The 27,541-nt window shown below is 39.3% G+C and overlaps 1 protein-coding gene and 1 long non-coding RNA gene across 3 annotated transcripts in view; one reads left to right on the top strand and one right to left on the bottom strand.

Annotated features, from left to right (window-relative positions):
- Positions 1 to 20,621, bottom strand: part of KDM3A (lysine demethylase 3A) — a 51,488-nt gene extending 30,867 nt beyond the window's left edge. The window contains exons 1-8 of one of the 2 annotated variants that reach the window (XM_525805.8): positions 20,301 to 20,621; positions 19,533 to 19,748; positions 11,804 to 11,959; positions 10,554 to 10,664; positions 6,563 to 6,665; positions 5,205 to 5,329; positions 4,894 to 4,966; positions 4,703 to 4,791 (exon numbers count right to left, since the gene is read on the bottom strand). In XM_525805.8, the coding sequence (XP_525805.4) occupies positions 4,703 to 4,791; positions 4,894 to 4,966; positions 5,205 to 5,329; positions 6,563 to 6,665; positions 10,554 to 10,664; positions 11,804 to 11,959; positions 19,533 to 19,718 (843 nt within the window). In that variant the 5' untranslated portion in view covers positions 19,719 to 19,748; positions 20,301 to 20,621. Of the gene's footprint in view, positions 1 to 4,702; positions 4,792 to 4,893; positions 4,967 to 5,204; positions 5,330 to 6,562; positions 6,666 to 10,553; positions 10,665 to 11,803; positions 11,960 to 19,532; positions 19,749 to 19,927; positions 20,151 to 20,300 lie in introns of those variants that run through there. The other variant, XM_054677986.2, reaches the window with a different exon arrangement.
- LOC134807803 (uncharacterized) lies at positions 20,519 to 24,712 on the top strand. The gene is made up of 2 exons (XR_010149077.1): positions 20,519 to 20,857; positions 21,170 to 24,712. It is a non-coding gene; the product is annotated as an uncharacterized LOC134807803 (long non-coding RNA).
- The last annotated feature ends 2,829 nt before the right edge of the window (positions 24,713 to 27,541 follow it).

Consider the following 27,541-nt stretch of genomic DNA (forward strand, 5'->3'; position numbering starts at 1 on the left):
GTTATCTCTCTGGCTACATCGTTTTCAGTGGCTGGTTGGTTCTCTCTGTTCACCCTCAAGTCTGTTAATATGTCACCCTCTCAGAATTTCTGATTACTCTTTCTGAAGTAGCATCCCAAAAGCCGTCCCTTACTCTTTATCATTTTTCTGTTTATACCTTTCATAGCCCTTATCACACCATGAAAGTACCTTTCACTTATTCATTGTCAGTCTCCTCACAATGGGACACACACTCTTTATGGGCAGAGGCCCTGCTGTTGCGCCCACTGTTATAACCTCATAAAACCGAACATACAGTGGATGCTCAATAAATAAGACTGGTGGAATGAACATACCAAGGAGTGAATGCTGTTAGTATGTAACATTTCTAAATAGCTATAAATCAATAAGTCTTATGAGTTACCTGAAGTGACAGGAAGTGATGATCACCACTGTAGATCAGTCTAGCATACACTAAATATGCAATAAATACTTGTTGGAAGGAGGGATGGAGGAACAGAGGGAAGGAGGGAAGAAAGGAGAAATCTGCTATTTTTACAAGGGTGATTCACCACACCAAGGAGAAGATTTGGAGAGTAGTGGCAACAGCACAGTGATGAAGAGTACTGGATTTTGGTGTTAGCCTTTGGTTTGAAATTCAGTCTCTAACACTTCCTAGCAGTTTCTTCCCATGAAGTATACTTTACAGGGCTGTGCTTTTACCATAGTGCCTGGCGCTGAACTCAATTTTAGAGATGAGCTGTCTTAAAGCAGAAAAACATTACGAAAATTTTCTCAATTCTGTCACCGTGTGTTAGAATTAGCACAACTTAGCGTGCTTTTCCTTTAAGAAACTCAAGTATTTCCTTCTACAACTTTCCTAAGGTTTAGCTCAACAGGAACAGGACTCCAATTCCCAAACCCATGTTCACGAGTGCACCTCCGCACTGGCCTCTGACTCAACAAAGGGTCAAAGTTTCTTCTTACCTGAAGAGTTTTCCCTGAAGGTCTTCTATACCAGTCATGGCAATAGTTCCTCCCTGCCAGCAGACGGAGATAATATAATTGAGTGTATGATAGAATTCTAAAAAGGACACTGCCGGCTCACATTCCTCAGCAGACTCTTTCCCAACTAACCAGGCAACGTCGTAACTCTGAGGAATAGTCTGCTAGGCAAAGAAGACCTTCAAGGAGCCAGGTATCACTGGCAAACAGGTTTATCTTAACCAAAAGTATTCATCCAGACAGTCAACAGTCTTGCCTACTAGTCCCAAATGCCTGTCTTCTAAAGACCACCCTAAAAGTGCCAGTCCAACACATCTGGGAAGTGCAAACACAGTGAGAATCGTGCTGAGTGCATTACTGTACTCACCTTTCACTCATACATTTTCAAAAACTTTCTTTCCCCACTGCTCCCTTTATCTCTCCAGCCCTCTTGAAATCTAGGCCAGGCCAGTGTATCCAAAACTCGTCTGACTACAAGAATCACCCAGAACAAAAGACATTTACCGATATGGAATAATAGTTATAATACATTACAAGGGAATCAAGGAGGCTACAAGAGTATGGTTTTTAGTTTTAAAAAACTAACAAAAAAAATCAGGTCTCTGTGATAAATACAGGGGGAGAAGAGACAGGAGGGAAGTATTTCAAAATGTAAACAGAGAGTCTCTGAGAAGTATGATTACAAGTGATGATTCTATTCTTTACTATACTTTCCTAGGTTAACCAAAAATTTTCAAATGACATGAGCTTCATAATCAAAAAAATATTTTCAAGAACTTCTGAAACCCAGGTAAAAATCCACCTTCAACTTCCTTTAGAATGACATGACTAGCATAGAGCTCAAGAGCTGCAATGTACATTTTTAAAACACTTAGTTTAGTTTATCATTTTAGATGCAGAAGTTAAGAAACTTATCTCCAGGCTAAAGTGCAGGCTTATTTTTTTAATAGCTTCTAATGTGCCCAACAATCAGCTCAATAGCACACATAGTATGGGCAACATGCTGAGAAAGATAAAAAAGTAATGCTTCTGGCCTTGTAAGAATTTGAATCAAGGAGACAGGATCATATCATATACGTCTATATGCCCACATTTTACAAGTACCTCCTTGAAGGTTGGAAATTTACTTGCTCAAACACCTTTCCCATTGCTGACACACTCAACATTCTGAAGGCACCTTCCCCCAAGGGAGGTTCCCACTGACCTCATTTCTGCTTGCACCCCAGATTGATTGCTCCACCATCCAACAGGATACGTCATTCCTATTCCCGACCCTTCTTCCTCAGCAAGTCTCACAGCTCAGCTCTCCTTTTCATCATACTCCCAATTTACACTGACACATTCCCCATGACAGGCAACACACAACCAACTTCTCCAAACTGATATTTACTACTTCTAAGTCTAGACTGCCAACAATTTCTCTAATGTTAAAACCTGACATAAAGAAATTATTATTATATCCTGTTTATCTCTCAGCTTCTAATACTATGGATTACTTGACAATATTGTCTCTGAGCTTGACATCCTCTGTGTAGTCCTGGCCACATTAATTACCCAGAGCCTTACTATCTGTTCCCTTCTAGACCAGGGACCCCTATTCCTCACCAGCTCAGCCCCTTTCTATACTGGGAGACTATATAGTATCATAAATAATTGCCTGACCATGTCACTTGGGCTTCCTAAGCTACAACTGTCATGTTCTTTGAGGCAGACATTCCATTTGTTCTACCTACTTCATTAGCTAGATTCCTGTGCTTCTTCAGTCCTAACACCTAGTCTTCCACCAAATCCAACTACTGCTGTCTCCTAAATAGCTCTCCACCCCCTTAGCTACTGCCTCACCTCAAGCCTATTTATGATGTGCAATACAACTAACCTCATCAGTGCCCTCATTTCTATTCTCATGTCCTTCCCTCATCCATCATCTACAGAGCTTAAGTCAATCTCCTGAACTTAAAACCCCCGAACACCCCAGACACCCCCTCTTCATCTGCAGCATAAAACCCAAACTTCCTATCTTTGACCCTGCTTCTCTTTTTCCATGCCTCCTGTGCCCCAGCCACAATGAAACATGTGCCCTTCACCAAACAAGACACGTCCTCCCTGTCTGAGAGGCTCTGCCCAGGCTGCTTCTTGAGGCACCTGCAGAGCTCCTGCCCAGAGCACTCCCCCTGCACTTGTGGGAGCCCTCTGGAAGTCTGTCTCCCTCACTATCCTATGGAATCTGAGACAGCAACTCCAGATACCTTTCAATCTCCAGGACCAAGTATCCACCACACAGTGAGTACTTAATACAGTAACTGTGGTTTCTTGGATGGATGTACTTGAAATTACCTTGTAAACTTTAAGGCAAAAATGAAAGGTAGTAAGACTAATTTCCATACTTAACTCTTCATTCTTTCCTAAGCAACCTGAGCCTCAAGAGGTCAAAGCCTATACCCTTCAAAGGAGGACAGAGGCTTCAGACACTGGTTTACAAAGCCTTTGGTGAAGTATCAAAGTTCCTGTTGCCTGTATACAGGAAAGATTCAAGAAAGCCAATTAACCATCCTAGCTACATAGACTCAAGTGTTTGTGTGGCACAGTGCTAGCTTTGGTTCTAGTCGATGCTGTAGTCCAGTCTGCCCTTAATCAAGAAACCCAGATTTATTCATTGGCTTCCTGGCCCACTCCCCATGCCATTTCTCCTGGCCTTGGTCAGTTTTTAAATTTTAAACTCCAGCCTGGGGCAGAGCATTATAAAGGAGTTTTTGATAATTATAACACAGGAAACTATCCATGTGACATTTAGGCATTTGGATTCCTAAGGTGCCAAAAAGTTATTTGTATTGGAATAGGTCCTAATGATTTAATTCACCTAAAAGAGAAACAGTCTCAGTCCAAATGGTAACTATTTCAGAATAGAATTAAATCTGGTACCTGAACCCACAGTAGCATTCACAAAAGCCTAAACTTTTCTGGACAGAAATTAGTAATGGCAAACCAATCACTTTCCTTGAAATACATTTGTTTACCCAATCATAAATGGCCAATTAAATTCCTTATTATTGAGAAGGTGAAGGTCCTATCTCAACACCCAAACTACTCAGAATTCTAAGGCTCCTTCCCTCTTTTCATGCCAGGCATTGACACACACAACTCAATTTACCTTTAAGAACACTTCCGCATGGTGAAATTGTCAAATCTATTGAGAATCTCCAGCAAATACCAAAAAATGAAACTTTTTTACATAAAATAGTGAACCATAAACTTATATTATCTCCATCTGCTTCAGTGTAGAAATTATGGCCAAGATCTGGAACTAGCAAAGAAGAGCAGACAGCAATATAACTCTAAAAAAAATTGCCATGCAGCCAGGGGCAGTAGCTCACGCATGACTGTAATCTCAGCAGTTTGGGAAGCTGAGGCGGGAGGATCGCTTGAGCCCAGGAATTCAAGACCAGTCTGGTCAACATACCAAGACCCTGTCTCTACAAAAAACACAAAAATTAGCCAGGTGTCATGCATGGCACATGCCTGCAGTCCCAGCTACTATGGAGGCAGGAGTTCAAGGCTGCAGTAAGCTCTGGTTGCACCACTGCACTCCAGTCTGGGTGACAGAGTGAGAGCCTATCTCTAAAAAAATAAAAATAATTAAATAAATAATAAAAAATAAAAACTAGCCGTGCAATGTTAGAGTTAAGGAAAGCTTTACACAAGTGACATAAATAAAGGTTACCTCAGAGCAAGATTTTGCTTGTTTGGAAACCAGGGTTCCATTATTCTCAGAAGACTTGCGTTTTACAGCTCCAATTCTTGCAGAATTACCTAAAATATTTAAAAATAGGTTAAGTTGGCTTCCCTGTTTCTCTTAATGTGAGAAGAACGGAGGAAAGGAGGAAGAAGAAAGATTTTAATAACATATCTTACCACATGTCACAAGGTTATCGTGTACAACTTCAACATGAATCAGTGACGGATCAACAATTTTCAGTGCTGGAATCTTAAAAATAAATGAAACAAAGATACGGGAAAATAATAAATGCTCAAGAACATACTGAAAATCAGGTTCATTAACATAACAATAGGAGCTTCTTATGAATAATTTCTTTTTAAAACAACTGTAATTATTTCTACCCTATAAAATAATAAAGGTATTTAGTGCCTAGAAAATCATAAATGCTTTGTATAGTTATCATGCTTTGTCGAGTTATCTTACAAAGAGTTATTGTTGTCTTTACCTCCTCACAGTTGACTTGAAGAGTTTTTGATGCTGGGTTTCCATTTACAACGGTTGCTGAAAACCACTGAGTAGATGGGTCCAAGCTATAAATTTTTACTTCTGAACCAACTAAGTTTTTGTCACCTTAAAAAAAAAAAAAAAAAAAAAACTTAGAGCAATTTGCATTATCTCCCAATAGCAACATCATCCAGGACAATCTTTTCCTAAGTCTTTTTTAAAAAAATGCAAAAGTAAACATTAAAAGAATCACTACAAACATAAGATGACTGACATTTCAGAAAAGCTATGAGAAAATTTAAACTTTTTATTTTGTATCGGACCAAAGTAGTATTAGACAATTCATCAAGACCTCACTCACTGTCCTGTGTAGTTTTAGAGGAATCAAATTCAGGAACCCCAACAAAAATACTATGTCTGATAATCTAAAAAACACAGAAAAAAATGTATGATTGTAGAAACTCAGTAACACAAATGGGAAGGTAAGGACTATCAAATTAATGCCTTATCCATTTTATATGGCTGATATTCCAAACATATCAAATTCCACATCAAAATATAGCTGAGCTTTAAAAATATCTTTTTTTTTTTTGAGACAGGGTCTTGCTCTCACCCACGCTGGAGTGTAGCAGTGTAATCAGGGATCACTGTAGCCTTGACCTCCTGGGTTCAAGTGATCCTCCTGCCTCAGCCTCCTGAGTAGCTGGGATTACAGGCATGTGCCACCACACCGGGCTAATTTTTTTTAAAATGTTTTGTAGAGATCGACGTCTCCCTGTGTTGCCCAAGCTGGTCTTGAACTCCTATCATAGGCTCAAGCAATCCTCCCACTTTGGACGTCCCAAAGTGCTGGGATCACAGGCTTGAGCCACTGTGCCTGGCCCTACTTTACTGTTAGTTTCATATAATCCCTGAACTTTCCAAATTTCAGAGGTTTTAGCAACACACACATTTTTTGAATTTTAAATTTTAAAATTCTTAAAAATTTATTTTAGAAAAAAAGTAAGAAATGGCCCGGCGTGATGGCTCACACTTGGCAGGCAGATCACTTAAGGCCAGGAGTTTGACACCAGCCTGGCCAACATGGTGAAATAGTGAAACCTTGTCTCTACTAAAAATACAAAAACTAGCCGGGTGTGGTGGTGCGTGCCTGTAGTCCTAGCTACTTGTAAGGCAGAGGTTGCAGTGAGCCAAGACAGCTCCACTGGCACTCCAGCCTAGGAACTAGACTGTCTCAAAAAAAAAAAAAAGAAAAAAGAAATTTCCATGAGCAAATGAATGAGAGGCTAAACCCTAGTTTCTCACAAGCTAATCACTGGTCAACTCGTGAACTATCACCACTAGATAATGCATATATACCTTTTAAAAGATGGCTTTCATCTAAATGCTTCACAATCAAAGCTTGAAATTCTTTACTGACAATCTGATTATCCGTAAGAGAAAGTCGAAGACTGTTTACATCCTGAAAAATGAAAGATCATTACATGTTAAGGGTAACAGTTAATAAGAAGAGTTATTTAAATTCCAGTGGGCTATTTCAATTGGTTAATCAAATGGGTTAAAGTAGTGTCAACAAACCATGTGATAGCCCAAATCATTCCAATTCCAGTAAACCAGATGGCTCAAAAAGTCCTAGACCATCAAATGATCACAGCTATAAGGCAGACTGAAGTAAAGTCATCCCAAGCTAGAAGCATGAGAAATATTAAGAGGAACTCAAAGCATAATTTTAAAAATGACTAACTTTGGCAATGGGAAAAAAGTAAGCAAACAAACAGCTGGTCAATCCAAGTAAAAAACACTCTGTATCCTAAATACTGGGGATGGGGAAATCACAATCCAAATCCAAGGGACAAAAAACACAGATAATGACACACAAGAGACAGATGTATATGGTCAATTCATTGCAATTCCTGTCTGGGTTTTTTTTTTATAACACACTGCATGTACTATATAATACACTGTGTAACCTACTAGCAGGGGTAGATGACCATAACTGAGAGTTAGTTTATTCATCAATCAGAAAAATGTTTCCTTGATCAATGTTCTCCAAACCTTTTGACACACTGTAAAGATTAACTCCAGAGGTACACATATCTCTTTCCACCAAAGTCCACTGATAATGGGCAGCCCTTTTTTCCATATTCCCATTAGTAAACCCATGGCTGTGCCCAGTGGCCACCCTGGGGATGAGCAAGCATGCACCCATGATGGCAATTTTAGGGAAAATCTTGAACCACATCTCAGCCTGGTTACCTAGGCCAAAACCCTATTTTCTAAGGCCCCTTAAAGCTGACCAAGCTTCAGCTCCCTTCCTGGTAAGAAACTGCTGTTTTTAACAACTCATTTCACACATTCATTTAACCTAACTAGTATTACAAAATGCATTCTTTTTTACAAAAAGGGAGGTGGAGGGACAAACAGAAAATCTGAATGAATAGCCTAAGGCATCGGAGTAAGCCAGTTCTGAAACATTCAATTCTTGGCAGCAGCTCCATTCTTGGCACTATTCCACAGTCTTCTGGCTTTGTGTGCACACCCAGTTATGATAAATGTAATACAGAAACTGTCAATAGGAATAACCTGCCAAACCGAATTCTAGCAGGGCAAAGAAAAAACAGTGCTACACACAGAAGCCCTTCCAATATCAGGGCTTTATGCTTTTCTGCCACTGTGAAATGGATAATGACCAAGAATGGGTCATCCATTTTTCCCACTGGGAAGGATAACTAGTCTGTTAGAGAAGCTGTGCTGGAAAAAATGTATTTCTTTTGCCAAGTAACATTAGACAAACCTAGGGTCTCCATAAGAGATCAACATTAATTACCAGAATGGGTTAGTTTTTGTTTTTTTCTCATGCATGTATTGTTTATGCAATTTCAAAAAATTTAATTATATTCTCCAATTCCTACTACAAGATGAAAGTACGTATCAATGGAAAGAGCCGCAAAGGGCTTCAATAAAGTAGAAAAATATTAGGCTGCCTAGGAGAGTTTAGGGCTTAACGAAAGTGCAAGATAGTTGTCCAGATACCTTATCTTTTTCTTACCCACAGATAACTGAGTAAAATTCAATCTAAAGACGGACCCTGACTTTCAATCCCAATTTTTGCACATGCCAAATGATTTTCAGGTGCTCTGTGCATTATCTAGAGCAAGTATCCTACTGGGGTAATCACATCCCCCAACGTGGAATTTCGTACAGCTTACTGTGATCACCCATATCTACAAGATAATTCTCTGAAGTACTAAACTTTGAAAACTCAACATCACTAAAAGTCAAGACCACACATTATAGTTCTCCCAGTTAATTATATATTAATATCGTATTAATGACAACATTCACACTGATGGCTCACAGCCCCACAGCCCCTCTTCCCGAGAACAAATATAAACTTATTAATTTAGATGTTTCTTTTTCAATCCCAAGAAACAAAACTAGGGTTCTACCTTAATTGAAAACCTTAAATACAGGAAAGATGTAAATTCAGAAAACAGCACTAAGAATAAAAAATTCCTTTTATTACTCAGTAAAGCAAAATATCCACAACCCCCCTGTATGTTATTTGATCCCTGCAAGCAAGTCAGTCTTCCTTTTAAGGCAGGAAAAATATCAAGATGGGTATAACACAAGAACTTGTGTCTGAAATTAACTAAGTGAAAGCATCTTCCTCTGTTCCATTACTTAAACATTATAAAATAAGGTTCAGATTATGAATCCTGTTTTCACTCACTTTCCAGATATTGGAAGTATGGATGAGACTCAAGTAGAGGAAAAGCCAGTGCTTTGGGCTTCCCAATACAGGCTCGGCAACCTGATAACCACTGACCCCAAACTACTTTTAGCAAATAGGTTTCATAGTTCTATACCCCAAAGAAACAAGTCAGGTATGAAGTCACAAAACAGAAGGCTTGGTAAAGAAGATTATTCAGCTTTATAAATGATATCTAAAAGATGATTATTATTATAATGTGTGTGTGTTTGTATGCGTGTGTGCAGTCTATTCTCATCATTTGCAGTAGTTATGTTTTATCAAGTTGCAAAAAAACATTTTATTAACAAATACTGAACCATTGCTCCTAGGGGAAATACAGTTGTAGGTTCCTTCAAGCCTCTGGTCACATTTTCATCAACCAATTGACACATAATCTTGTTTTATGTGTTTCTGTTGAAAGACATCTTATTTAATATATACTGCTTATGCACTAACCTTGAATTCACAGCCAAGAGCACTATAACTCAGACGAACGAAGCTTATCTAACACATGTATTTTGTTCTTAAGACACATCATGGCACTTCAGCACTGCTTTTGGGGGCCATTTTAAACGGTGAAATCACCAAAAAAAAAAAAAAAAAAAAAAAAAAAACACAAAAATGCAGCACTGAATAGACTGCAAAAAGCACACTTGTTTACAGCATAAGTGAAACAAGGTGGAACATCACCTTATTTAACCTTAGCTAGGAGCTGGGAACCTGCATCATGCAACTCAAATTATTTGCAGCTCTGCAAGTACTGGTGAATGACCATGAACCACCACAAGTATTGATTTGGGGTTACAAATATATTTTAGCAAATAGGTAAATTCACAAACATAAAATCTACAAATAATGAGGATTGCTTGTATATATGTATGCATGAGTGTCTATGTATGCATGCACATATATGTATATAAACAACGGTCTACTTTTAAATATTATTTTCATATCACCTAAGTGTTTCCATACACACACACCATCTCAACTATAATACCCTTGTCCTTTCAACCGTAAATGGACAGCACTAACCGAAAAGCTAACATTGAGGAATGATGTCTAACACCTAACTGCTGATGGGATGGGTTCTTTCCTGTTAGGTATTTAAATTAGAGCAATCAACATCAATATACAGTTGGCCACTGAACAACACAGGTGTGGACTGTGCAGGCCCCCTTATAAACAGATTTCCTTCCGCCTCTGTCACCCGAGATTGCAAGACCGAAAGTCTACTCAACATGAAGACAAGGACAAAAACCTTTATAATGATCTACTTCCACTTAATGAATACTAAATGTATTCTGCTTATGATTTTAATAACATTTTCTTTTATCTAGCTAATTTTATTGTAAGAATACAGTATATAATACATATACAAAATATATGTTAACCAACTGTTTATCAATAAGGCTTATGGTCAACAGTAAGCTATTAGTAGAGTTTGGAGGGAATCAAAGTTATATGTAGATGTTTTACTGTGCAAGGAGTAGGCATCCATAATACCCACACTATTTAAGGTTCAACTGTACTTTACTTCTCATGTTAAAGGAGTTCGTATTTCTGTTTCTAAGGTTTACTACTGTTTCTATGTTTTACCTGTATAGGCTTCAAAAGGTCTTTAGAAAGAAATACTCTTTGTTGATCTCCCAGAAAGCGAACAGAAGTTATGGATCCCAAACCAGCTTTGTCCAACAGAGGTTTGTACATCTAAAACAAAAGAAAACACTTTAGCATCATAACTGCTGTCAGCATAATTCTGAAAATAGGAACTGGCAATTTTCCACACACAGAGAAAGTGATAAAGCCACTGATTTTTTTTATTTACTGCAAGTTATCTCATAACAACTATTTATGCAGCCATAGATAATACAATTTTTATTCAAACCCAATAATTTAAACCAGATAGACATTTGGGAGTTATTAATATTCAAGACTGGGTCCACAGATTCACGGTGTCCCAAAAATTTATGCAAAAACTGTTTGTATGCACACTTCTCTGGGGAGACAGGCCTGTGTTTTTAACCAGTTCTAAACAGCTGGAAAAAAAATACAAAGAGCAAAATAAAACTTTAACCACAACCCTCATCTCTCAAGAATCTCCATAGCAACTCTTTTCACTCGTGGGCAAAATCAGATCACAATCTGATCAGCCTTCAACCATTCTCCCGGCCTTTCCAAACTATCCAGATCCAACCTTCCCTCCTTGAAGCACCAGCTCAAGTCCCATAAAGACTAAAGTGCCCTCTCCAGACAGCGCTCACTCTTCTCTTTGCACCACACTTTACAATGTGGATATAGCACAATCATATACTGACTTACAGTATCTTTAAAGCCAAAAAATACAATAATCCAGAGGGAACCTTAAAGATCATAAGATCAAGACTGGAAACCCTACAGAGAGCAAGGCAACAGCTACTATTCGGCTCTAGCCTATTGCTGCCATAAGGCTCCAGTGTTGCCATTATCTTGTAGATTTTTTAAGGGACAGTGGAAATCTAGATTTTCAGATGTATTCTCCACATTTTTTAAAGTAGGCAATTAATTCAAATGTTTTGAAAGTACTGCAAGGGCCAAACCAAACAGATCTATATGTTTGCATATGACTGCTAGTTCCTGCCTTCTGACCTAGACATTCCCACTACTACCTCCATCCCTATTTGTCAAGTGAACACGAGGTCCAACAAAGTCAAGGGACTCGCTCAGAAGTGCAGAGTTCTTAAAAGGGCTGGCAGGAGATCCTAGGAGCTTTTCTGACTTTCTGGCATTACGTTTACATATTCCTTTTTTACCCACAATGGATAAAATGCCCTCTTCTCAGGAGTTCAATAAGCCCAAATTTTACTCACTATTGCAGGCCACTGTACAATTCGTTCAGAAATTTCAGGTGACTTTCGTTCAGCTAAAACCAAATTATGTTCTACTAAAAATGCTCTCCTTAGAAGGCTGTAGACTTCTATCCATCTTCTTTTCCTCCAAGATTCCCCATCGAATTCCACACACACCTAGACAGACAAAATTGGGGGGTGGGGGAAGCAGATTCAATTTATTAAAATAAGCATTACAAATGCCCCAGCTGAACTATACCTTCATTATTCTATTTGAATCCTTTATCTGGATGTGCTTTCCCCCTTCCAGCTCCCTCACTTCCTGTCACAGCCCACAATACATAATCACACATGAACCAGGCTTTGGCTCCCAACTCACTTCGGGATGCAGAAGTCAAGGCTTTTTGGGCCAGTCTCTGTCCCTAAAGTAAACCCCTGGGAAGCCCAGAAACCAAACAACCCCTACTTATCAGGTGTTTACATACATTAATTAGACATCTGAGCTTTTGGAATTGGAAGACAAAAATTTGAAACTCAAAAGATGTACTTAATAAAACTGCACTGTAATTGTCTATTGACAATATAAGTGGGCTTAAGATGACCCCCCATCACCACAATCCACCACCTGCTTTTGAATTCCTCTGGAATGAGTAAATTTGGCACAAGGCCTAATATATAGCACATCTTCAATATCCCTTTCAGTTGAATAAGCTAGGAAATTTACCACAGAATTTGGAGTCTAAAACTACTTGTTTGATAACATAGAAACGAGTGATTAACAAAATGACCACAGAGTTTTTCAGAACTATCTCTAGCTTCTTATATGAAAGTTAAACTACCTTGAAATATTGTTTTCCAAGTAATTGTAATGTTTTCTGCTTCTGACCTGCATAATACTTTTAACCCTAAGGCTACAACTCTTAAAACCTGTATACATATTTAAAGACATTTAAAAAATCAGTCTAAAAGTGGGCTTCTGGGAGTGATCTATGAGTAGGAATTGTTTACAAAACCATAAAACTCAAAGTCATATAAAAGCATTGAAACACTCCAGCTTCCTTAACCTATTATAAATATGCTACCCCTTAACTTACTCTAGGTCCTCTTCAATGCTTTTTGTATTCTACCAATGACAATAAACTCCCTCGATATTCAGTGTAAAAATCACTGTTTTTATGTGATTTAAAACTCCTCCTCTTACTAAAGAGGTCTCTCATTTTGGTTTCCAGGAATTAGTTAATACATCTATCATCTATCAAATCTGTTCATCATTTTACAGACATCACTCATACATCCCTTTTCAACCTTCAGTTTATTAACTAGTTAACTTCATCTATCAGAGCACAATTCATATATCCTTTCCTCAAACAAACCTTCCCTTACCAAAGTGCCTCTCTCTCCCAAGAGAGGTCCCCATACTAACTGTACTCAAAGTTTTGTACTTTTCCGTCTTAGCTCTTATCCACACTTTGCATTATTTATTTGTGGTTAACTGATTGACAATTAAATTCTAATAGGTCAAAGTCTGTCTCTGCTTTTGCTTACGACTGTATATCACTAGTATATGGAACCTAATTGGTACTCAGATACTTGTTAGCATAGATTAATGAATAAATTTCCCTCTGCATTGGGTTCCTATCTTGTTTCTCTCGCCTGCTTAGAAGGCACTAAATTCCCACATTAGCCCCAATCCCAAACCTTCTCCAGTCTACAGGATAAAAATAAATGAAATCTAAGATCTATCCTACCCTTCTCAGCCAACAAAACATGCATCCCTAACCTCCCAGGTGACTTTACCTAGGAAACTACATATCTTCTTGGTATTTTAGGCTTTTAACTTTCAAGTTATTACTGAATACTTTCCAAATCAGAATAAATGTGAACACCCACGTGGCAAGGCCCACATACGTTTCTCCCTGGTTATATGTTTTCTATCACTGTAATCAACCAAATGGTCTTTCATAAAGGTGGGCAGAGACTGCCCATCTTCCTTTCTGTTTCCTAGCCACAGAATCCATATGCTCTGACTTCTCCCCTAAATTGGCTAGTCTTTCTGCTCCATATTCACATCAACCTCAAACCCAACCAAGCTTTAGGTAGACAGTTTTCTTATTTATCAGCAATGTGGTATAAGAGGAATGAGCACACACAAATTCTAGATCCAGATTCAGAGACCTTGAATTCCCAGCTACACTGAACCTCTTAGAATGATTTTACATATATAAAATAAAATACTTATGATTACAAAGGAAACCAACTAACCTGCACCCCAGGTTAAGAACCCTCACTTAGAAAATCTAAGTTCTCTCAATGTTTTTCAAAATGAAAAAAGTGACACCTCTCATTGCATAGTTAGGCATATTTTAAAAGACAGTGTATGTAAAGTGTCTGGCAAGACAACTAGGTAGTTTTAATACCTCCATGGTTAATTCAAATCTTATCAAGGTATCACTTATTAAGTTAGGAGCAGGGGAAAGAGGATCTTCAACACGATTATCTAATATCTATTCAGCAAAAAAAAAAAAATTAAGTGCAGAATTAAGAAGATCTTAAGTGGTTTCCCAAAACTTAAGCAACATCACAGTTCTTACCAGATCACTATCTAAAGCTTAAGATAACCCTAAACCAAAAGACAGACAGAGCCCCTTTCCATATCCCAATTTTTGAGTGATTTGAAAAAAAAAAAAAAAAAAGTTTACCTCCTTAAAAACAATTTAAGTTTATGACTTTCAAATATTACGCTGTATTAGCCAAAAATCACATTATTTTGGTTTGGAAAAAGATGACTTTAAAAAATATATAAGAAAACCAACAAGTTGTGAGCTTTCTTCAATATTGTTCAAAAGTTTCCTATCAAAACCATATATGTCAGTCAGGCATGGTGACTCACACCTGTAATCCCGGCACTTTGGGAGGCCAAGACAGGAGGATCACTTGAGTCCAGGAGTTCTAAACCAGCCAAGGCAACGTGGGGAAACCTCGTCTCTACAAAAAATACAAAAATTAACCAGGAGTGGTGGTGCCCACCTGTGGTCCTAGATATTCAGGAGGCTGAGGTGGGAGGATTGCTTGAGCCAAGGAAGTTGAGGCTGCAGTGAGCTATGATTGTGCCACTGCACTTCAGCCTGGGTGACAGAGTGAGACCCCATTTCCAGAAGAAACAAAGCATCTTTCATTTGTGCCTTGAGGTTTGAGGTTTTACACTTAATGACAACCCCCAAAAAAGCCTCTTCTGTGGACATTTCTACAAAAAAACACTTATTTTGTTTTTTGAGACAGAGTCTCAATCTGTTGCCCAAGCTGGAGTGTAGTGGCGCGATCTCAGCTCACTGCATCCTCTGCCTCCGAGATGCAGGTGATTCTCGTGCCTCAGACTCCCAAGTAGCTGGGATTACAGGTGTGTGCCACCACACCTGGCTAATTTTTGCATTTTTAGTAGAGACTGGGTTTCACCATGTTGGCCAGGCTGGTCTTGAACTCCTGACCTCCTGACCAGATGATCCACCCGTCTTGGCCTACCAAATTATTGGGATTACAGACATGAGCCACTGCGCCTGGCCTAAAAAGACATTTAAATTCAGTAAGAACTAAAGTGACTTGACAAAGCTCATGCAAGCTGACAGATGCAACTAGTTTCTATTCTAAATTGTGTTACTTCACCCATGCTCCTTTGGCCCACAATGAGATGTGGCTTACGCTGTGTGGCTTCAAAGGCCAAAGAGTCAACTATGATTCACTACCTATAATTGTGAAATCTGCTCTTCTTTTAATGGGTATTTTGCAAATGTGTACCTTATTAGTACCTATGAAACACCTTGACCAAATGCTCGATATTTCAGATTTTTCAAGCCAATGTTTCCCCAACAGAAAATCTTTGATATATGAATTAATATTGTATCTAATAAACTAATATCAAAATCTCCCACTCTTACCATACTCTCATCTCACCTGACTATATGATTATAAAGGCCATCAGAAACACCAATGAAAATGTTTCCAAGTTTAAAAGTAGGAGCACAGAATGATATGGTTTTTAGACAAATTTTTAATTACATGTCTATTTTATGCCTTGCACTACAATGCAGGATACCACTTAATTCACTACTCCACAAAGAAATTAATTCCTTGTGCTTCCACTTATGTCTTCTTATGCCTAAATGTTTGTCTAAGATCCCAAGGTCCAGCATTCAATTAAAAGGGGTAAACAGTTTTTATACCGTGCTAGAAGTTTTTTCATTTTACATGGCTTGACTGGCAGCAGATTGCACTAACATTAGTTTCAATGGTGTGCAAAAATGAAAGGCTAGGCGTTAGTCAAGGCACCAAATTGCTGACAATAGCAGGAAATGGTACATACAGATGGCAAGGACTAATTGCCTGCTAAGGACACCTGTAAGGACTAAGAAGGGGCATTAGACGCAAGAAAAAGGTAGGCTTCAAAGAAAAAAGGACAAGTTAAGGAAGCAGGGCATTAGACTCAAGAAAAAGGTAGGCTTCAAAGAAAAAAGGACAAGTTAAGGAAGGAGGGCATTCCCATCACGCATAATTATGTAAACAAAATCAGCTAGGAAGCAACTCATTTCATACTCAAGTAGAAAGAGCAGGATAAAAATAAGATTAAAGCAGTCTTTATAGCCACATCTAATTAAGATCTGTTGTTATTCCAGATGAAGAGAATGCTACTGCCTCATCAGTAGATTCTTTCTAAACTGTTTCTCCATAGGAGAGGTAATAATTTTATGATTCCTTCACTTATCCATTCAAATAGCTGAGCACACACTACATGCCAAGCAGTGTTCTCGGTGCTAGGGATATAAAGGCTAGCAAAATAAAATGCTCTAACCTCGCTCTACCTGAATATTAAAGCCTAGTGTTTAAGGTCGGGAGACAAACTCAAGTTATTTAACTTCTTTAAGCCTCAGTTTTTGACACTAAAAATGTAGTTTACCATCTAGGATATTTGTGAGGATTAAATGAAGTAATCGCCACATAATATCCATTTAATGATTATTTTTTCTTTGCTAAATCCTGATGTAACCATTTAATCATAGTTATTCTACTGTTATTATGTCTCCACCTTAACTTCTCTGTAACCAACTACCAGACATATTATCTTTTTGTCATCTAAGTAAGTGATTTTGTTATAAAGTCTCTCTAGGTGAAACAAAGTTAACAAGCCTTGGCCTCATTAATATCATCCGTAACTATCTAAACAAGCCAGTCTAGACAGACTTGTATTTGTCCTAATAATAGAAGAATGGTTACATATTACTTGAATGTTATTTATTCACATTCATCTCAGCCCCTCGCCCCACCCCCATCTCACCCCCCAAAAACTTCATGCCCTTAAACCCTAGTGTAAGCATGGTCTTAGTTACTTGGTTCCTGCCTCCATCTCACCAAGCACAAATTGGTTTTGGTGTTTTGAGCCCAGGAGTTCCAGACCAGCCTGGGCAACAAGACCCCCCAACTCTAAAATCAAGGTAAAATAAAATCCTGGTTTTTTTTAATGCAACATGGCCCCCAAACTTAACATCTGCTACTCAACTAAGGAATGCAGTGATAAATCATGACTAGAAAAGAGACAGAAGATTGGCATCTTACATGAGGGTTGAGTTGTGATGTGTACAAGTAAGGCAAAAATCCAATCTAGCCAAAATTGTTTTTGACATGAATTCCCAGTTGTCTTCAGGTTAGGCACCAAAGTGCGGTGGAGAAGACACTGGGCCCAATCTGGATTCGCAGCCTCCCTCAGCAGCTTATTATGCAAATCTGGACAAGATTCCTTTTCCTAAATCTATTTCCTCATTCTGAAAATGAAGATATCACCACCTCCTCAAAGGTTGGGGGCGGAGGGAGGAGATTTAAAAAATATATACATGTGAAGTTCCTCCTAGATTGCCTGCCTAACCCAACAGGTCCTCAATCACTGCCACAGAAGGGAAGGGAACGCCTAGTCTCTCAACATCTGCCAAAGAACTAAAGACTGGAAAGTTTAAATAAAATCTTGTTTCCATTCAAATCACATAAAAACAAATGCACTAGAGAAAATTTTATTTGGCAGGCGAAATAAACCACAACAAGCACGACTGAAATCTAGTACACAAAGCCCAGCTTACAGAAAGGTTATAAGCCCAAAGCAAAAAGGTTGGCCATTCTTGCACCACAATATATTATCTCTATAAACATCAAAACCTGACTTGGCAGGAGAATGAGCCGAATGCAGGAAAAAACCAAACCTCACAGCCTATGACAGGAGCTCTGCTGTGGCACAGCTCCTGATCACTGGCCTGATGGTTAAGAGGGCAGCTTTTGGAGTAAAACTTCCCGGGTTTGACAGAATACAGGCTATGTCAATTCCTACGTATGTGTCCTTGGCAAGATGCTTAACGTCCCTCAGGCACAGTAGTTTCATCCATAAAATGGGGGCAATATTAGTACCTACCCCCAAGAACTGCTGTAAGGATTAAACGAGATCATAGTTGTGAAGTGCTTGGCACACGGTTAAATGCTCTTCGGTCACTCCTCCTTTTCAACATGAGACAAGGCACAACACTGAAGCTTTAAAACATGCCTAACAGCATACCCCTTTCCTACAACTCTTCGCAGATAAATACCAGTTTGGGCATACACTGTCACCCTGAAAGTGTTCAAATGAACAGTGTTTCAGAAATCAACATATAATCAACTGCCAAAGCTAAAACTTGCTGCCTTTATTTGAACATAGTTTAAGAAAAAGCAAAGATGATGGCCAAGTGAAGATTCTGAAACACATCCACTAGGCAGGGTGGAAATATCTTCTGTTCTGACAAGCTTCCTTCAAGTTATCACCACTTTGGAGTCTTTGTTAGGAACCTTTTTTCAGTTATTTTCGCACAAAGGAGTCTTTGTTGGTACAATGGCTTCCTCACTGCTTGTTCCCAGACAATCCTTTCACACCAATACTTCTATTAGGGAGCACAATCAGAATTCATCTGTCTTTGAAAAGATCTAACAGAAAAAGGTTCTGAGTGTCATAATGATTTAAAAAAAAAAAAATCACTGGCCGCACTTGTTCCCAATTCTCTCCCTCCACTCATGCGTCCAAGTGCAGTATTTCTAAGCCAGTCCTCCAAAATACCATATATGGGACAGCTCCACCCCATCCCTCCATATATGGTCATATCCCACACCCACCCACAGGCTCATCACAGACAACCAGGAACCCACTCCTGCCCTGACCCACCATATACGGACAAACACCCACCCTAATACGCCAAACAGAACTTAAGCTCCTCCCTCTACACTCACTTCATTTTTAACAAGTCTGAAAGTTTTTTTAAAAGTTGAGTGAATAAATTAACAGGAACAAACAAACAAAACCAGCTGAAAGTACTTCCAAGCACTAACCCTCAATTCTTAATGACTCCAAACGTCACTTACAGGCCCTACCTAACGCTAACAAAAATACTCCTCCTCCTCTGCAGTAAAGATGAGACAGTCCTAGTGGGACACAGCACCGGCATTAATGAAGCGTGTCTGAACAACCCTAAGCCCATTATTAAAGCCAGGCAGCCAGGAGCTGTGGGCCAAACACAACTCGGCTCTGTACAACCATTCCAAAGACTTTCAAGATCTAGCTTCCTGCACCTTCAGATCATATGCCAACTTTCTGGTCTCCGTTTTCAGAAAACGGAAGGAGGGAACCGATGGTCGCGTTACCACGGTAACTGCGAAACGTCCGGTGGCAGAGGCCCGGAGCCGCCTGTACCTTCAGATCCTTCTTGGTAACGTCGGTGTGGGAGACAGCTCGAATGGTCCCGGAGAGCCAGGGCCACTCGGCGACGCGCTCCACGTCCCAACTGTCGTGGCTGCCATCGCTGCCGTCGGCTGCGGACAGACTGAGAAACCTCTTCCCCACCAATACCGGCCAACTTTCTCCGAGCGTGAGCACCATGGTTTCCACGCCTGCAGGAAGAGCTCCTCCCTGCAAAAACACAAAAACAAAATGCGACGGGGGCGGCCGGTGGGAGGGGGCCGGGCGGAGACAGCAGAGAGAGCGGGCGGAGGGCGCCGAACCCGCGCGAGGACGCGGCCCCGGGCGGACCCGCACCGAGCCCCCCTCCTGCGCGCCCCCGCCCCCCGGCGCCCTCCCCCGCCACACACCCGGGTCCCAGCGCCGCGTGACCCTCGCTCTCCCAAGTTTGGCTTTTCTAACAGCTCAAACGCAACCGCAGAGGGAGTGAGGGAAAAATTATCTGCGGCTCGAGTGGATTTGAAAGTGCTCAGCCCCCAGCCCCGAAAAGAAAAGGCCCCTGGTGCAGAGAGCCGGTCCCGGGCGGCCCCGCGGGGGAGGGTGGGCGAGCCCGCGATTCCGCACTTGCCCCGCCGCCCCGCCCCGGCGCCCAGCTCCCCGGCCCCGAACCCCGGGCGCCCGTCTCCCGGGCCTGCGCCGCTGCCAACGGGCGGCGGGGCCGCGCGCTCGGCGCTTTCACCTTTCTTTCCCCTCTCCCCGCAGCCGAGGCCGCGGCGCTCTTACCCCGCCTCCCGCCTCCCTGAGTCACCGGCGGCAGCCGCCGTTTCCAGCCGCCTAGCCGACTCCAGCGCTGACTTGGTTCAAGAGCTCTCACAAGACACGCACAGCCTCCTGGACCCGCCCCCCTCGGAGCCGCTTCCGCCGCTCATTGGCTGAGACACAGGAGCTGGGCGAGGCTCCGGGGGAAACAGACCATCACCATTGGCCCCCCGGGCGAGGGCGGGGCCAGAGAAAAAAACAATTCCTTGGCTGCCTCCTCCCTTTCCCCTCCCCCTTCCGACTCCCGGGCGACCCCCATTAGGTTAAAGTACACAGAGAATAAGCGAGTGATCCCTCCGCCACAGGCCTATTCTTTCCATTTGTTGCCTCACAATATGCAAAAAAAAGTCCCGCGAAATCGGTTATCAACTTTGGGGCCCGGAGGAAAATTGCTGTGGCGCATAGATAAGACTGAATGGCGAGATCCTGAGCTATAAGTGCCTATTGGATTGTTCTTCAAGTGCGTAGGCTGTCGACCGAAGATGAGCCTTCCACTTGGCGGAAGAATCTCACAGGAAAGGGTGAGGGCGGTGCAGGGTTGGCGGGGGAGGGAAGGGAAGAGAACGTGCGGTTTCAGGCGTACTCAGCTAGAGGGAGGAGCGATAGTGCTCTGGAGGCTCGTGCGCAGGCGCCTCTCCGAGCTTAGGCTGCTGGGCGAAATGGCTGCGGGAGGCGCAGGCGCACGTGGTGTTGATCGTGGAACGTCTAAAGTCCGCCATTTTGAAGGATAAATGAAGAAAGGCGTGGAGTTACTGGATAATGACGTTCATTAAATTTAGAGCAAAAGAGACCTTTAAATACAATGTATAATGAGATTTTTTTTTTCTCCAAAGGGGGATTGAGAAGGTATTCAGAGACTTACAAAGAAATTTAAAGTAGTTGAAGGCCATAATGAATGATGCAAGAGATGAAAGAGAAGGTGACTTTGAAGGACAAAGGAGTTTAGAGGTGATTGTGTGCTCTGGACCTGAAGTATTTTGATTGAATGAAAAAGAAATGGAATGAAGAAATTGAAGATATGTTCATAAAGGCTAGTGTTTGACATTACATCACATTTAATCCTTAAGAAGAACTCATGCCTCCCATTTTACAAGTGTGGAAACGTATAATCAGAGAATGTTTGGAAACATATAAGGGATTATAGATGCAAATCAACTCTGGATGTTGATTTTCAATATACATATTCTGAATGTGATTTTAAGTTTTTAAACTTAGTAACAGAAGAATTAAATTGGCTTTATAATCTGCAGACCATTTAAAGGAAGGGGGCTACTAAATGAGAAGAAAAAACCTATCCAGCTGAACAGAAGGCAGAAATGGGAACGAGATAAGCAAAAGAAACCAGAACATATGGTAAAAATGTTTTTAATGTGAAAAGTCCAAACATCAGTATTTACAATAAATGTAAATGGGTTAATTTCACTCACAAGTTTTAAAAGACAGTTGGGAATAAAAGGACAATCCAGCTGTAAATTGACCGTAAACAAACGCTTACAACACAGGAAGCTTGAAAATACTGGGCTAAAATATTTAATCAAATGGTAGCCAAATGAAAGCAATATAGCAATATTAATACAATTAAAAGTATCAAAAGAGAAAGGATTTTATATTAAAGGATAAAGTCCATGAAGACAGTATGGTCTTCTGAACTGTTATGAATCTAAAAACATGGCCTATCCTAAGGTGACGCTATGAACAATGAGAAATTTTACAAATTTGACAATTTGTTTTCAGAGTAGAAGACATAAATATCTCAGAAATATGCAACTGAAATTTAAAATATAAGGGAAGATATGGAGAACTTAGATTATGTAATTAAATATTAATTTGAAAAACAACTCAAGGGAAAAATTCTATTGAACCTGAAGGAACATATACTTTCTAAGTTGAACTCATTATTTCAGAGCTTAGAAAAGATGGAAAGATATCCAATGCATTTTATAAAAGTTATAAAACCGTTTCACAAATTCTGAACTGGGAGAGTATAAGAAAGAAAAACTATGGTTCAATTATACTTAGGAACATAGATGGGAAATTCTTTTATAAAATACCAGCAAATTAAATCCAGCAGCATATCTTTTAGGTAATTGATATGATTAATTAGTGTTATATGAATGCAAAGATACTTCAAGATTAGAAAATTACTAAAATTCACCATGACAGGTTAAAAGAGAAAAATCATATATTCACCTTAGTCAGGGCTAAATAGAGCATGCAGTCACATTGAACACTTGTGATCTTAAGAGTATTTTTAAATTACATAGAAAACTAAGAAGATTATAAGTGTACACTTATATTCAATACCACCCATAATTTTTAAAAAATGTTTTTAAACTTTCTAAAAACCTAGGAATATAAGTTATGTACCATAGAAAAACACCCACACACATATGAACAAAAAAAATCTGCAAATAACCTGTGTACTCCAGTTGGAGAAGGAATAAATAAAATTATTAACAATAAGTGGAATGTAATGCATATATTGGAAAGATGTAGAGGATTTGTAAAGGAGTCAAAGCAGCTAGATGTTCCAATAAAAATAGTTACCAAAATACATTATGAATGAAAAAGAAATTTGCATTTGGTACTATTTCAAAATACACATACAAAAACAACAGTATATATGTTCTGTTAAATATGGTTATTAAAACTTACAGTAATGGTTACTGGTGTTAGGGGGTGCACACTAGAATTAGGGGTGTTAGTCAAAGACAACACACATTATTTGTAATTCTAATTTTTTATAAATACACTTTTTTTGTATTTACATTTTTATCACCTTATTTTTAATTGACAGGTAAAACTATATGGTGTACAATATGATGTTTTGGTATAGATATACATTGTGGAATGGCTATATCAAATTATTTTACATATGCATTCCCTCACATACTCATCTTTTTTTTGTGTGGTGAGAACACTTAAAATCCACTCTTAGCAATTTTCAAATATACAATATATTGTCATTAACTATAGTCACCATGATGTACATTAGATCATTTGAACTTATTCCTCCTGTCTAACTGAAATTTTGTGTCCTTTGACCAACATCTCCCCAATCTCCTCGCTCCCTGTAATTCTCTCATTTTATAAGGTAAATGTACTCACGTTACTTTTAAAATTTAATTTTTAACTCTCATTAATGGAATCTGCTACATTAACAAATTAAAGGAGAAAATACATATGATTATCTCAATAGATACACCAAAAATGTTATATACTTCATTTTCATTCATTATAAAAACTCTTAGCAAACTATAAAGAGAAGAAAATTTTATAACTCTATAAAGGATATCTACCAGAAATATACTTAAACATTGTACTTAATTGTGAAATTTTAGAAAAATTCCCATTAAAGTCAGGAGCAAGATAAGGATGCCCTATGCTGTCATTACTTTTCAAGTTACAATAGAGGTTAATTGCTAATGTAATAAGACAAGAAAAATAATACAATGTAAACATTGGAATGGAAGAAAAAGCCCAAAACATTTGTAGATAAATCAAAAGCATCAGTGACAAATTATTAGAATTAAAACAAGAATCAAAAAGATAATGCAATAAAAGATCAACAAACGAAAATCAAAAGAATTCCTATTCCTTAGCAAGCATCAATTAGAACATACAGTAGAAAAATAGAAACCATTAATGATAATAAAGCACGTAATCCCTAAAAATTAATACATGAAATGAACACAACCTATATGAAGAAAATTAGACTTTGCTGACATGTATAAAGAAGATGAAAAATTCTGTCTCCTGATATGATCTGATAAATATGTCATTTCTCCTCTAACGAAACAACAAATAAAAACATCAAGACATAAATATATAAGTAATGAAGAGAACAAAGAAACAGACCCAGGGTATATTAAAAATTAGTTTGTGATCAACATATTTCTAGTGGGTGTAAAGAATAAACTATGCAATACATGCTTTGAGGTCTATTGATTATCCATTAAAAATGTATATATAAGCCGGGCGCAGTGACTTACGCCTGTAATCCCAGCATTTTGGGAAGCTGAGGTGGCAGATCACTTCAGGTCAGGAGTTTGAGACCAGCCTGGCCAACATGGTGAGATCTCATCGCTACTGTAAAAATTAGCCGGCTGTTGTGGTGCACATCCACAATCCCAGGTACTCGGGAGGCTGAGACAGAAGAATCACTTGAACCTTAAACCCAGGAAGCAGAGGTTGCAGTGAGCTGAGATCACGCCACTGCACTCCAGCCTGGATGACGGAGCAAGACTCTGTCTCAAAAAAAAAAAGTATATAATGTATATATAACCAAGATTCCTACACCAACATTCACGAAAATGAGTTCCAGGTAGATCAAAATGCTACATATTTTAAAATCCAATAAAATATTTTAAAATTCCCTCCTCTCTTCTACTTTTTTCTTTTTCCTTTCCTCTTTCTAAACATTTCAGTCTTGAGGCCATTAGGAGGGGCAGAGCAAGATAGGTGTTAATAAGGAGAGGCTGTCAGCCATGGGATGTTAGAGCTCTAAAGAGTAAGGAGTAATAGCCGGGCATAGACAGTCAGAGCCCAAGTGGGGTGAGAAGGGTAGACACACAAAAGGTTAACCCAGCCTGGGTTATCTAGAGTCCAAGTGAGATGAGGAGGGCATCCATGAATGGGGGCAGCCTAGTGTGGTATGTTGGAGCCCAAACAGAGTGAAGAGACTATTTACATGAGGAGAAAGCCTGGCATGAGTAACAGAGCCTGAGGAGGGGGAGGAGAGTGTGTAGGAGAGTGATTTGACATGGATGTCAGACCCCAAGGAGGGTGAGGAGGGCATTCATGTAGGGACCAGCAGTGGGCACTGAAAAGACCAAGAGATCTCTTAGAAGCAGCAGGAGAACCAGGTGAGAGGTACATTCTGGAAACAAGCCAAAAAGAGTTTCAACTTGGAAGACCATGCAGTAAGGTCAAAGGATACACTGAGGTGAAGACAGATGGAGGACTGAGCAGCAGGATATTGAAACTGCCAACGAATATATTTTAGCCACTGGGTATCGCCAGAAATAACTTCCACTGGTTAGTAAAAATTATCCAAGCTTCAGGGTATATATTCCAGTCAAATCCTGACACTAACCTGCTGTGTCAACCCTAGCTCCAGAGGACATCAGAAGTTCCCAAATGCCTTAAGAAAGTTGGCAACAGAAAATTTGGAATATGCTTGACCTTGATTTCTCAATTTCAAAACAATTAGAGCACAATATTTTTGCCTAAATCTGCTTCCCTGAAATAGCACAAGAATAACTCGTGTTTTATGTGAAAATCTAAATGTCTTATGCTATTTCTGTTAAGGCAAAGCACCTGTGACAATTAATGAAGTCATCCCAGAGTGTCAGTGCTAAGCTCCTTGCCTCTGGGTATTTAAAGACTTTTTCTGTTGAGGAATAATTTATATCCAGAGAAAAGCATAGATCTTAAGTGAACATTTTTATCAGCTTATGAATTACATGCATCCAAACAACCTACACCCCATCAAGATATAGAACAGGGGTCAGCAAACTACAGCCGCAGGCCAAATCTGTTCCACTGCCTAATTTTCTACAGCGTTTCAAGAGTGGTTTTTACATTTTTTAATATATGAGGGGGAAGCGAGAACAATGTTTTGTGACACATTAAAATTATATAAAATTCAAATTTTATATAATTGGTGAGAAATTATTATATTATATTATTTGTGTCTACAAATAATATTGTTTTAATTTTTATTTTATTAATAATTTTTTTAAAAATAGAGATGGAGTCTCGCCATGTTGTCCAGGCTGCTCTCAAACTCCTGAGCTCAAGTGATCCACCTGCCTTGGCCTCCCAAAGTGCTGGGATTACAGGCATGAGCCACTGCACTCAGCTATAAAGAATATTTTAATAGAACATAGCCATACCCATTTGTTTATGTTTTATCTATGGCTGATTTCACACTACAGTGGTAAACTTAAGTAGTTATAACAGAGACTGTATGTCCTTGAAAGCCAAAAATAATAATACTTTTGCTCCTTATAGAAAAGATTTGCCAAAGTCTGAGACAGAACATTTCCATGACCTCTAAATATTCCCTCATGCTTTTTTTTATATTAGTACTCCTTCCCAGAGTAACTGTTGTTCCAGTTTCTATCATCATAAATTACCTTTGCCTGTTGTTTAATTTAAAGGCAGTAATACAGTATATACTCTTTTGTGTCTAGCTTCCTTTACTCAACATGTTTTTGAGAGTCATCCAGGTCATCACATCTATAGGAATTTTGTTCCTTTTCATTGCTGGGTAGTATCCCGATGTCTGAATATGCCACAGTTTGTATGTCCACGCTTTTTTTGTTTTGTTTTATTTTGAGACAGCATCTTGCTCTGTTGCCCAGGCTAGAGTACAGTGGCGTGATCTCAGCTCACTGCAATCTCTGCCTCCGCGGTTCAACCAATTCTCCTCCCTCAGCCTCAGCCTCCCAAGTAGCTGGGACTACAGGGGCGTGCCACCATGCCTGACTAGTTTTTGTGGTTTTTTAGTAGAGATGGGGTTTCGCCATGTTGGCCAGGCTGGTCTCGAACTCCTAACCTCAGGTGATCCACCTGCCTCGGCCTCCCAAAGTGCCGGGGTTACAGGTGTGAGCCACAGTGCCCAGCCAATATGTCCGTGCTTTGTTGATGGATATCTGGACTGTTTTCAGTTCTTGGATACGATGAATATGTTTGGGTTTAAATACACTTCTTAGTGTTTCATTTGTTTTCCTTTTCTGCTCTTTATATTTTCCAACATTTTTACTCTTTCTGCATCTCTTCCTGAAAAACCAGACTTCCATCTGATATAATTTCCCTTCAGCCTAATCAGCCTTAAGAAATAGATTCATACATTTTTCAGTAATTTAGATATCAATAAGGACAAATAAAGGGCATAATAAAATATTTGCTCACTGTGCATTTCTGCTCATTGGTAATACTAAGTCAAGAATTTGATATATATTCAACTCAGTTGCATTACATGTTTCTATGTATATGATTTGATTAACCAAAAAATATATGCAATGTCAAGGTTTTTTCTTGTTTTGTTTTTTAAAATAAGAGCAGTTCAACAGCACTGGGAGTTGTTTAATACAATACAGAGAGCATAAGGAAAGAAGTACAAAATGTCATTTAGCAGCAATGGCAAAACATCTTACTATGTTTATAATTAAGGATATTATTAATTTTGTGTTGTTTAT

This window comes from Pan troglodytes, chromosome 12, assembly GCF_028858775.2.
Source record: "Pan troglodytes isolate AG18354 chromosome 12, NHGRI_mPanTro3-v2.0_pri, whole genome shotgun sequence".
NCBI classification, from domain to species: domain Eukaryota; kingdom Metazoa; phylum Chordata; class Mammalia; order Primates; family Hominidae; genus Pan; species Pan troglodytes.